This window comes from Chanos chanos, chromosome 3 (assembly GCF_902362185.1).
Source record: "Chanos chanos chromosome 3, fChaCha1.1, whole genome shotgun sequence".
Taxonomy (NCBI): Eukaryota; Metazoa; Chordata; class Actinopteri; order Gonorynchiformes; family Chanidae; genus Chanos; species Chanos chanos.
Genome location: NC_044497.1, coordinates 48854528 through 48867096, shown reverse-complemented (window position 1 = coordinate 48867096; position 12569 = coordinate 48854528). Strand labels below are relative to the sequence as shown.

The 12569-nt window shown below is 42.2% G+C and overlaps 1 protein-coding gene across 1 annotated transcript; it reads right to left on the bottom strand.

Annotated features, from left to right (window-relative positions):
* Positions 1–189: 189 nt before the first annotated feature.
* zgc:162472 (transcription factor TFIIIB component B'' homolog) lies at positions 190–12335 on the bottom strand. Its single transcript, XM_030767972.1, has 27 exons — positions 12073–12335; positions 11172–11883; positions 10477–10583; positions 10118–10180; positions 9656–9826; positions 9172–9305; positions 7932–8026; positions 7757–7811; positions 7487–7621; positions 7071–7283; positions 6860–6923; positions 6554–6728; positions 6268–6383; positions 5693–6068; positions 5137–5268; positions 4875–4911; positions 4532–4624; positions 3623–4274; positions 3334–3485; positions 2904–3064; positions 2403–2707; positions 2135–2237; positions 2014–2035; positions 1761–1853; positions 1080–1617; positions 620–827; positions 190–388 (listed from the first exon to the last, which is right to left on the bottom strand). The coding sequence occupies exons 1-27, from the start codon at positions 12333–12335 to the stop codon at positions 266–268; spliced, it is 5298 nt and encodes a 1765-aa protein (XP_030623832.1). The 3' UTR covers positions 190–265.
* Positions 12336–12569: the final 234 nt, after the last annotated feature.

Below are 12569 nucleotides of genomic sequence, written 5' to 3'. Positions count from 1 at the left end.
TTGTTTTGAATGGAAACAACAGAAGTAAATGAAGCGCAACGCTGAACAAGCCGGATTTTAGGCTTAAAATTCCTTACTATTTCAGGCTATAAAGAGGCTATTAGTCACATCTTGACTTTTGGCAGTTGTTAGATATGAGCTCGATGCCGAAGAGAAGTGAAGCTGATAAATGTTGTGTTTAAAGGCAAAGTAAGCTTTAATGGAATACGGTCTTAATGGAAGCTGTCTCCACAGCGGTCCATCCTTTGTTCACTTTCTTGTAGCCTCAACAGTCCATTTCTTCAAGATCATCCACCTCCGTGAAGATGTCATTAAAAAAGTACTCAGATACACTGGTCGGCTCCTCGTCCTTCTCTGCACTCGAACGGGGCGTTTCAGTAAAACTTGTCTGAGAGATGGACAGAAAAGGACAGAATGAAACATAAAGACAAGAGGGACAGATAGACAGGGCTGACAAACTGGCTGCGCTAAAGCTATTAGTAATAAAGGTGATAGTCTATAACAGGTGAGAGCCAAGTTACACCAAACAGGCGTATAAGGAGACAAGAACAGAGCCAGTACATCGGTTCAGCTTTGTAGGCAATGAATGTAATAATGCGCTGAGGGTAGGACATTTTACCTTTGAAGCAGGTGCAAATTTGGAGGTAGAAGGTTGAGTGCTGGCACTTGAAGGGTTGAGCCTGGAGTGTCGTGATGACGGCACAGGTGTAGCTCGTTTCCTCTCTGGACGGGACGTGCTGATCTGAGGTCTCTGCAGGACTGGTTTGGCCCCCTGGGTGCTCTTATTGGAGATGAAAGAGAGGAACCCCCGAGGTCGTCTCCCAGGCCTGGTAAAATTTTTAGAAAACATCAGAATCATCCTTTTCACAATTCTCAAAATCATCTGTATTAAAAGTAGAGGAGATTGCAATCACATCTTGAAGTGTCTCCGCAACTACGGCTATGCGCCTGGAGATTGAAGTGTCAGTTTCCTAAAGGAACATGACGCTATGAGGGATTCAATCAAATGAACAGAACATGTATTCATGGCCAGCAACATTTAACATCTGTAGACTACCTGTCTAGATTCTACCCCTCACCTGGTTAGTGGGCCAGTTGTTGTCGGAGGCGTAATCTGAGGGACGGTCTGTGATTCTGCACCTGTTCCACCGGCTTCTAAATCTCCTGCAATCACAGGGACATTTGATGCTCGACCTGATGGATCTCTTTGACCCACAGCACTTTCTGACACCTCCTCTGATGCAGGATTTTCTGGTGCTTTTGTATGACTGGTACTCTGTGACTGGGTGGTTGCAGGACAGCTTGGCTCTGATAACGTCTGGACACTTAGAGACACCGTGTGCTGTGATATGGCGTGTGGCGTTGTCTCGTGAGCTGAGATAGCTGATAAAGATTCTTGTCTTGATGTATCAGTTGTTGTGGATTCTTGCGCTGATCTTTCTGATGATATGGAAAGTGCCGCACTTTCCCATAAGGAAGCACAGGGCGGAGTCTTCTGGGATGGAATGATGGGTAGAGCAGATTCCTTAAATGAACTTGACTGTGGAGTAATCTCTTTAGACTGAACGCTACGAATACCTCTTCTTGAAACTGGATTGGGTTTCACTTGGATCTTAGCTATAAAACACATGAGCACACAGATACATTTCATCAGATACCGTAAAGTACCAGACAGGAAACGGTCGTTTTGAACATACAATACTTTTGCAATCAGACACAGGATTGATTTTTTTGGGGCTCATATCTTGAACTCCTCTTACCTCTCCTTGTCCTCTCAGTTAATTTCCTCCTATTGTCTTCTTGTTTTGACTCCTCTGTCTTCCTCTCCCCACCAGAGATTAATGATGGTTCCACTAGGAGAAAAGGAGAATGAGCCATATGATGGGACGGAGATAATCACTCAACAAAGCCATGTCAATTTAAAATCTCACAAAAGGCAAATGTACAAAATCTATGAACAATGAGACATTTTTAGATTTAAGAAAGGTTAGGATTAAATACTGTGAAGCTTACCATGTTGCTCCGCTGTGCTTCCCTTTGAAAAAATCAATAATAAAACAATATTATTATTTTTTTTGTTGTTGTTAAAAGTATGTCACATAAGCATAATGGCAAGATATGATTCTAATCTTACTTTTCTTTTGTCTGCCTCTTTCCCGTCCTCTGTCAAACAAACAAGGGTATCAGTGACGATTGCGTGAGATAGCTTCTCATGGTCTGTCTCCTTCATGCCATCACTGAGAGAGTGATGAGAGAGAGAGAGAGTGATAAGAGAGAGAGAAAGAGAGAGAGAAAGAGAGAGAGAGAGACAGAGAGAGAGATGACCTCACATTTACCATTTAACCAACATTTGTATAAAAATGAAACCTTTAGCCTGAAAGCTCTACTGAAACATTGCTCACGTGTGTGGTTCACTTTGCAAGTCTGAAGTTGCTGTAAATGGGAGCTCTGTCACAACCTCTGACTCTTCTACCAAAGAGGGTGGGATCTCAGTCAGGGAAAGAATAAAAACTGGTTCATCCGAGGTGCTGACAGCAGGGAGAGAGATATCAGCGGAGACGGCTGCAGGGTCGCTTCCAGTCACGTCCTCTGTATTGCCACTTGATACTTCCTCCAGAACGCTGCTCATGTCTTCACTCAATCTGCCCCCAGAGAGTTTCTCAGATACATTTCCAGAGGGTTTTTCTGTTAGAGCATCTGGGCTGGGCTATATAACGAACAAATACAAGGTGATACGGTGGCACACAATTCAAAGTGATTTATGAAATCCTGATATTTTAAAATAAGCTTACATCAAATTGAAACACATCCATACTTCTTAATGGATCAGCTGTAAGTGCTGCACAAGATCATGTTAAAGACTGAATTTGATTGCCAAAGTAGGGGACATTAATTTTGTTAACCTGTGCTGGAGTTGTAGTTACAGGTATTTCTGTGTGTCTGTCAGGTTCACACTGAGAGACGTATGATGTACTGTGGTCCGCAGTTCCTCCTACTGGTGCCTGAGTGGCAGTGAAACTGCTGTTGTTAATCGCTTCCACAGTAACCTCTTCATCACTGTTTACTGTACAGGGGAAAAACACAGAAATGAGATATCATTAAGAGTGTGAAACAGGAACAATAAAACTACCATGGTGCACAATTTTTCCCTTTATCACATCCGTGTTGGACTTATTCACCGAATTCAACAATTAAGTGAGCTTAAAAAGGACCATAAAAACATTTTTGAGAGTGAAGTTCTAAGTGCTTCATACTGCTCTGAATTCTTAGTCCTGGCTACTTTGGAATAAAACATATTCTATCCCCAACACCTGAGGTTTTCATTGTTCTCACCTGTGCTAGGTTCTGTTGAATTGCGTGTAGATATGGTTCTGGAAGCACAGCCCACGTTGGGTTTGGGTCTAGGCAGACGTGTTCTCTTGGTTGGAGGTGGAGGCTGCATTAAACACTCAGAACTGGAGGGAACGATCTGAGAATCACCAGCGCTGGAGAAAACACAACAAACACTATTTGTAGCCAGGCTCACACAGAGATTTTGCTGTCTGCCCCATTTTGGAGATGAATTTAGTCAAAGTTTTGGAAATATTACAATGATGCCTCATTCAATATGCTACAAGACTACCTGTGTGTTGAGGGCAGCTGTAACCTCTCCTCTTCCGCATCTTCTTGTCCTTTCTCACTCCTGACTCCTACAGTATGTGACGTGACAGACTGTGACTGCAAAGTGGGAACAGTTTTGGAATTTTCTAGAACAGAGTCTTCTGGACAAATACTAGCAGTAGCAGGGCCTTCTGGTGTACTTTCTTTGCTTGTGTGTATCACGTGTTGAGACACATCAGCATTCTCTGACTGACTGTTGCCAGATTCACTCAGTCTCTGTTTGGTCTGTGTACGCATGACTCTGGAACCATGACCAAGGTTGGGCTTGGCTTTGGGTAAACAATTCCTTCTTGACTGTGGAATGTTTCGTTTTGAGATGACAGAGGACCCATCAGTGGTTGCACTGTTGTTAATAACAGTATCCTGGGTCCTGATTGGCTCCTGTACATGGGACAAGTCCTCTGGGGGGGGTAGATGTTCTGGGACGCTAGTTCCGCCAACCACGAGATCTAGGTCGGACACACCACTATCAGAGAGGCTACGCTGCACCACCTGACAGGCCTCAGTGTGGACTTCAGACTGACTGATTGTCTCTGAGACAACCTCTTCCTGATGTACAACTTCTTGATGGACAAGGGTCGAAGTCTGTTCGACAATGATGTCATCGTTCTCTTCTGAAAAAAAAAAAAAAAAGAAAGTATTTATTGGTCACACTAAAGTAGTGAGAGATCTTTTCCATACAGCAATTGTCAACAAAAATACATAGTTTCTGCACACATAATTTTGATTTAATTCTTATTTATTTATTTACTTTTTTTGAATAAAGTAATATTTTTACTACATTCTATGGGGTTTAGCTCAGGGCTTTTCAGCTTGGCTGAGTGGATAAAGTTGCATTTAGTGACAGTGACAGGAGGGAGAATGTACGTGCCTGTCGTCTGCTCCCCTGCCTCCTGGCTTTTCTGGGCTGACTTTCCGATAGTCAGTAATGTCCTGGCTGCCTCGTTATAGCTCTCCTCGGACACTGGAAAAAAAAATGCAAAACACAGTGAAGGCTTTCCCAGGCTTTCCTCAGAGACAAAATTAACACTATGTTTAACATTACAGATATATTTATACATCTGTAATCAGACACTCAGAGTTGTGTCATGCTTGATTCAGCTACTCATGTGTACTCAAAGTGTCATGACTAGATACTTCCTTGTACAGGTTTGCAAAAGGTTATTTACACAAGGAACTGTAATTCCCTTTAAAGCTGACTAAATATAACTCACCTTCCATGTTCTCTGGGCACATGTACTCAATAACATCCTGGAAAGGAAAACAAAAATAAAATTTTCAATACAAGGCATGTTTTCTTAGTAATGCCACATATTTATGGCTGAACAAGCTCCTTACTTTCAGTGTCCCTCATAACTTGGTGTAAGCTACAAATAACATGGTGTTTTGGAAGAGGGGAACAGAAACACATACACTCACTCACACACAAACACACACACACAGACAGACACACCACGCTCATGATGGGTGACTTACAACAAGGAGGTCCAGCTGGTGTTCACAGGGCACAATGCCCACAGGCATGTGCACCCGCTCACACGTGGCATCGGAGCCCAAACCGTGTTGAGATATGGCTGAACCATCAGGCACATTCACAGAGATTTCCAACTGTCCAAGGGTGTACGACAACAATCAGTGAAGAGAGGGAGGGAAAGAGGGAGGAGCGGTAGTGACGTGAGGAATGGAAGATGGAACGGAAGGGTGATGACTTAGAGAAATACAACGTATTGAAAGAAAAAGTGTATGCAAACAGATTCCAACAATGAATGCTTCCATTCACACACAGCTAAGAGGCGGATGATGCTGTCATCTTGACAAATGCGGACAACACTCTTGGGTCTAAAATTTTAGCTTCTCTAAACTGTGTCACGTGTTCACAAGGCTTAAGGTGGACGCAAGCAACCCTGCGGACGCCAATAGCTGCGTGTGAAGAGAAATCAGACTAAACCGAAAGGGAAAAAAAATGCAATGAATGTAATGATAAAATGCATAAACCTGCTCCCATCCACACACACACACACACCCATCTCACCTCCTCCATGGTCTCTTCCACCTCCATGTCAACTGGCGTTCTTGAACGAAGACTGAGCGGCACGAAGGCTGGCGCCTGGTTCTGCTTCTCAGGGTCGGTCAAGTAACGATCATCCTCCAATGCTGAGATCTCATCCTCTTCCTCACCCTCCTCTTCTTCTGTGGCTGAAGCCCGTAAGGTGACCAGTTTGGACTTGCCCCTCCTGGGCATATCCTGGTTCTGAGTGGGGACTGGTTTGATTTTGGATCTTCTGTTTGGGCCCTTGGAGCCACGTCCCTGACCCTTTGCAGAGGGAGACAGTGGAGAGAGCTCTTCGTCCTCCTCTTCCTCTGTGGCGCGTAATACATGTTTAGACAGTTTAGGAATTCTCCCTGACCTGAGAGAGGGACAGAGAAGGATACAGAAAGAGAGAGAGAGAGAGAGACAGAGAGAGAGAGAGAGGAGAGAGAAAAGTAGGGACAACAATGCATATAAGATGGAAAGACTAGAACACCAATGCTAATTTTTAGCTAATATAAATGTAATCTATGTGTAGTACGAATTATCACAGTTCCATACACTAATAGTATGAGTACCTGGTGGGCTTGTTCAGAATGTGTTCCTGCACGGTTGTGACATCAGGCTCATCCTCTTCCTCCATAAGGGCTATGTAACCAGCAGCCTCCCTCCGTTCCTTCTGCCCACCCAACATCTAATGTAAAGTTCAGAATCAGACACAATGAGCCAGAAAGCAATGAACTACAGAGACTAAAACTCTGCAGACAGAGCAACAGTTCAGGCACAGAGCCCCAGTGTCTCGAATGCAAAACAAGGAGTTCATTTAATAAAATGAAGGGTATTAAAGGATATTAGAGCCCTTACATTAGAAAGTTCAGTCTTTTCCTCCACTGAAGTGACTATACTCCGGCCTGTCTTCTGGAGAGTCAGGCCCCTCTTCCCCTGCCTGTGGTCCAGGTTAGGGACAGGTTTCTGGGCCCAGCCTTTAAACTGCACCGCTTTGACAGTATGGCCATTGCTCAACTCGGACATATTTGTCCTAGTAAAAGAAAAAAAAAAGTCATGATATTTTTTCATTTTCAATAACACAATAACATTTTTCATTGACACAAAATGATGCATTATTGAATAAACACCACTAGACCAAAACACGACAGGAATGCTTTATACCTCTCTTGCGCCAACTGCTCGTCAGAGATAGAAAACTCATCCTCTTCAATGTTCTCAACATCAGCTACAAAGTACAAGAAACAAAATAAACTGTCAGAAGTCAAGCATCAGATCCGTCTGAGGACAGGGGCAACCCAGGGGTCCCCTGCAGTATAAGAAACAGAAATCAGACTGATTCACAGACGCTACTGTAGGTCCAGTTCACTGCTACCTGCTTCACTCGTAATTTTGCGTTTCTTTGGAGAAGCCTCTCCATCCTCTCTAGATTTTTTTTTGCGTTTCTTTGGTGAGGGGGTGCTCCTTCCATCATTCAGCAAGTCTTCATTTTCTTTTTCTCCTTCCATCGCATCGCTGTCCTCCTCCTCCTCCTCCTCCTCCTCGTCCTCCTCCTCAGACCCCGAGGATAGCTCCTTTCGTTTATTTTCTGAAGCAAGAAAAAGGCAAAACAAAACCTGAGAATCAAAGAGGTAGAACAGATGGACAGAGACGGGCGTGGCGACAGAGAAGGGATTTGTGGGAGTGACAGAGATAATCAGAGAGAAAACTTGAGGATAAAAACAAAAAACTGAGAAGGAAAAGAGGGAACGTTAAAGGAATTACAGTACAAGTGAATAAACAAAGCGTTACCTCTCTGAGTTTTCTCTGATGCTCTTTGCACTTTGACTTCCAGCTTCTTCTTTTGTCTTTTCTTCTTCTCCTCCTCTGCTAGGATCTTCTCCAACAGGCTGTTGAAGAAATCCAAGTCTAATCGCCTTTTCTCCTCTGCAATTGAAGTGGTATTTAATTACTCTCTCTTATTAAGCCACGCTGATGGTTTCATTTGAACTTGAACGTGTGATCTGGGTGAAATTACAGTAGGTCATCGCTGGTCAGTAAACTGAAGTGTTTACCACTTACTGAAAGCCTTGTCTATCCTCCAGGAGTTGGCTCTCTCCTCTTTTTTAAACTTGTTCTGGAACACAAATGAAACGTCAGCTGATAAAAGCTTGAAAACTGCCACAGCAAACTGCTTCTTTTTGAGGAAAATTCACATATGTTCCAAAAAATTAAAGCAAGAAAGAAAAACATGTACCTTAATCTCAATGCGAGCTCGATGAGGAAACAACTGACCAATCATGGAGAAGTCTGTCCCCACCATACTTATGGCGAGGAAGAACATGTCCGTTTCTAAATGGTGCAAACATGCGTACACACAATGAACACAAGTAAGACTTGACTTTCATTTATTTACATTATAAAAAATTAGCTGCATGCAAAGCACAATGTCCCTGACACTGAGAGCAACACTGGCCAAAACACCCAGCAAAGACACTATGACTAACTGCATTCCATTACACTCCCTGCCACACTGAATAAATACTATGTGGGATGGGACTTGTTTGCAAATTCAATTTTCCATTAGCAAACTGCACTTCCATGTGAAGAACTAGTGACTGACAGCTTGATATACTGTACGTTGGTGACCTCTGAGTATGTCTTACTCAAATAGTTCTTGAAATATGAAAACAACAGATTGTGGTTTAAAGAGCTAGGTATTTGTTCAGCTTATAAGCTAGGAGTGGATTTTAGAGCGTAGTCATTTTAATTTAGATGCAAAGTCAATTAGAAGACACGCAGAGACAACTCTATAAGCAAAACAAGATAAGACCAACAACAAGACCAAACTCAAGATAAGACAATGATGAAGTTCTATCAAAAGAGAAAACCGTTTCTACAATACCTTAAACGCTGATTCCTCTCCCTACAAGTGACCCATAACATTACTACTCTTTTCAACTTTTATTTATTTATTTATTTTCTCCTAACACAGTTTGTCCCACCAGCACGGATTGTCTGGTCTTGTCTGTCTTGCCCCATCATGTCTTGTCAGTCTTGTTATGTTTTGTTGTTCAACCATCATACATAAATACATATATACAAAGAATGGTGTATTTATTTTATTTATTTGTTTATTTAACTGTTGTTATTATTTTTTTTTCTCTTTCTTTTTTTTTCCTTCCCCCTTTTTTTTGTTTCATTTTGTTTTCTTTCCCTTTGCTCTTTCTTTTTTGACTTTATTTGTTGTTGATCTTGTTGTTGTTATTGTTTTTTTAATTGTTTATTGTTTGTTAGTTTGTAGTTTATTTGTTTTGTTTCGTGAAGTATTGTTGTACTTTGTATTTTTGTTATCCTGTTTTCAAATAAAAAAAAAAAAATAAAAAAAAAAGAGAAAACCGTTGCTTCACTAGATTGGCGTATTTCTAAAGCACATAGTACTGGGTTCAGACTAATTCACACAGCTTCATCAGAACTCAAAAGTAATGCTGTCTCACCTTTGTTGGACCAGGGCTTGGTGTAGGTGCCCTTTCTGAAGCTGGAGTAAGTGGTGGTTGATCCTCTTTCAAAGATGGGATCTTTCTCCTCTGCTGGATTGGGCCTTTTTGTCCTAAGCACCTCCACGGTTAAGCTTCAGAGACACGGTCACACACAGAGAAACAGTTAGGCAAAATGAATATTTACAGAAAATGCCTCAGTTGGTTTCACTGAACAAGAATTAAGCCAAAATAATCTGAGGGTCTCTATGACATTAATGACACTCATTAATAAATGTATGTGCTTTGAGACCAGGGACGCCTGAGACCCTTTCTCTCCCAGTATGTCCATGTTCTCAGCTAAAAGGCTTAATACATGACTCAATACCCTCATCTGGAAAACTAAAAGAGAACATAATTTATCTACATTAGCAACCAAATGATAAACGCCTGAAAACTCTATTATTAATGTCTTGATAAAAACAGAATGCAGCTCCAAACTGACCTCTCCTCATCAATGATGAGTGTGCCATCCTCTGCCACCTTCACCCTTGGCACCAGCAGTGGTTCCTCCTGATCAGGCTCAGCACCGGGGGCTGCCCTGTCCTCTTCCTCTATCCTTTCTCCACCATCTGCTTCTCCAGTCTCTTCTGGCTCAGCTGTATGATCAGGAGAGCTGCACAGAAACCCAATCACACACAATCAGAATTCAGTAAAAAGCAAGAGAATGGACCAAGCGAAAGAGCATTTGCAATTATTAATCATCCTATATGCTTTTCAAATGCTTAAAACAGCCTATACTCTGACCTCATGCATAATTAAAGGTACACAAGCAGTCTCAACCATGTATTAATGCATCAATATAGTGTGCAATGCATAGTCAATTAGTATACTGCACTGGCAAAATCAGTGACAGATGACAACATAAAACAGCAGTGCGTTCAGTGTAAATGGTTAGAGTTCCCACCCTGCTCTTGGTGAGGCTGGTAATATAGTCTCTGTACCTCTCTGCACCTCATCTGTAAAAGATCTGCAAAGGAATAAAAGAACAAAGAGAAAATCATGGATGATAAGGATTATGGAGACATGCTATTTCCATAAGGTGTTCTATAATGGGCTACTCTATATCTTAACCCTTAGTGTGAAAAACACACATCATTACAAAAAATGGTATGTGATACTCATCTTTCAGATGTAGCTGTCCACAAGGCATGTAACATTTGAAATAATGTAATTCAAGTAACCAAAGCCCAGTAAAACAAAATGTCTCTTAAAAAGACAATCCTCTTTACTGTCTTTTTTTCCTCTCCCGGCAGACGAATTTACCTCATCGGGTTGTTTTCAGGCAGGTAGTAAATGAGATCTCTCATTGTCATCTTCGTGTGATCCTTTGGGGATTTGCATGCTTTCTTTTTCAGTTTAGGTTTGTGGCCCTTCGGTTTCTGCCCAATATGACGATAATAAAAATAATAAGTGTATTAACATTAATATTTCACTGTAAATGTTGCATGCATCCATCATCTTATGCAGTCTAACAGCAAATCACACGATCTACTGAAACCCTTTACGCTGACATATCTGAAATAGGCTGCAAAGAGAAAAGGCTTTGTTATTTAACTTCAATCATGTGCACATTATTACAGTACAGGGAAAATCAACACGAAATGGTGTTTAGTGATACAATTAAAAATTGGTTGAATTTTATTTTCTTCTGAGAAACACACAGAATTGTGTTATACACTACAGTGTTTCTCATACTACGAGCTGTGGACCGCAGAGGAAACTCCACCCCCTGGACTAAGCTTCCTGCTTTGAAAGTAGTAACATTTTATTCAAGGTTCTAGAATGTTAAATTCTAGAATGTTCCCACCCGTGAGAACTTGTTTAACATTCTAGAATCTTAAATAAAATGTTACTACTTTCGCCTGACGAGTGACAGAAGCACCGAGCATAATCTGACAGGCGCAGTGGGCCGGCCCGTAGTTTGAGGGACGCTGGTATACTACACAAAAAGTGCAAACCTTGTCTTTGTTCATCTCCTTCTTAAGAAGCTCTCTGAGTTTTCTGGCCTTTGCCAGCCTAAGGAGGTCTGAGGGATCATTCAGCGTGTGTGAAGTCAAAGAGGACAGCATGAGTGGGGTTATCTCAGGGGACAAACTGGCTTGAGTTTTCTCTGTTAAAGCAAGGGCATCTTTCTCTGGAGGCACTTTTGTGGGTAATTCCTCTCCCAGTGGGGATGCTGGAGTCTCCAAAACCTGAGGCAGGTTAATCGAAGTGGGCTCTGATAGGACAGCTTTGGAGGAAGTCGATGATTCTGCTTTCTGGTTGGTTGACTCTGATATGTCCAGTGGTCCAGCCCCTTTATCTTGAGTGGCTGCCTCTGCACTTTGCCTGACCAAGGAAGCATCTACAGATTTGGACTGAGCTTTGGAATGCTTGCCTCCAGAGGGTCTCCGTCTGCCTGAAGCTCTAACATCCAGAGGGGATTTGGCTTCTGTGGGCAGCTGGGTCTTTGGAATGGAATCTGCGATCGGCGCTGCTGAGATCACTGGTTCCTCAGGAGTCACAGGTTTGATTGGAGATTTGGGTATCCTGGCAGAGGTGCGGGTGGGGGCCGGGGCAGCTCTTGGTTTAGCCAAATTTGGCAAGACTGTGAAGCGCTTTCTCCTCTGAGTCCCAGAGGCTGGAGCAGTTGTAGAAACTGAAGCCTCGCAGCTTTGAGTTCCCTCATTCCTGTGACAAAATATATGACAGAAGAGTGAGTGTCATTGCTCTTATTTTTAATTAGGAGGACAGTTGTTTCTGATAAAAAGTTTTACATTGTGCTTTGAAAACTGTTTTATCTATATATGTAGCTGCATAAATATAATATTTTTAGAATTTATGAAACAGATTAAACGCAGCAGTTTGTCTGTGACTCACTTTGTTGTGCTGGTAGCATCTGTTACAGTACCCTGGTTGTTGCTCTTGTCTGCTGTCTCAGAGGAACTGGCACAGATCTTCTCTGGTGATTTTACGGCTGAGTTTGTCTTCACCTCTGATGCAGAAATCTGGACATTGTCAGTGGAAGTTTGTGGTAGCTCAGATTTTTCCTGAGAGAGCTGCGGTCCATCACTGGCCGGTGCAGCTGCTCTGCCTGCCGGCCTAACATTGGGCCGGACGCTGATTCGTGATCGGCGAATCATAATCTTCCACAGGGAGAAACACCACTATTGGAACAAAACAACTGTGGGATTCAAACATGCATGTAATTTAAGATAATTTAAGATCACATCCCCCACCTCCTCACAAGCCTAAAACACCACGTTATGCATTACGTAAACTAGCATTTATAAAGTTGCATGGTGCAGTTATTACAAAAACAAACAAAACCTACAAATGTCGTCTACCCATGCCGAAACGTTTATTTTAAGCATTTA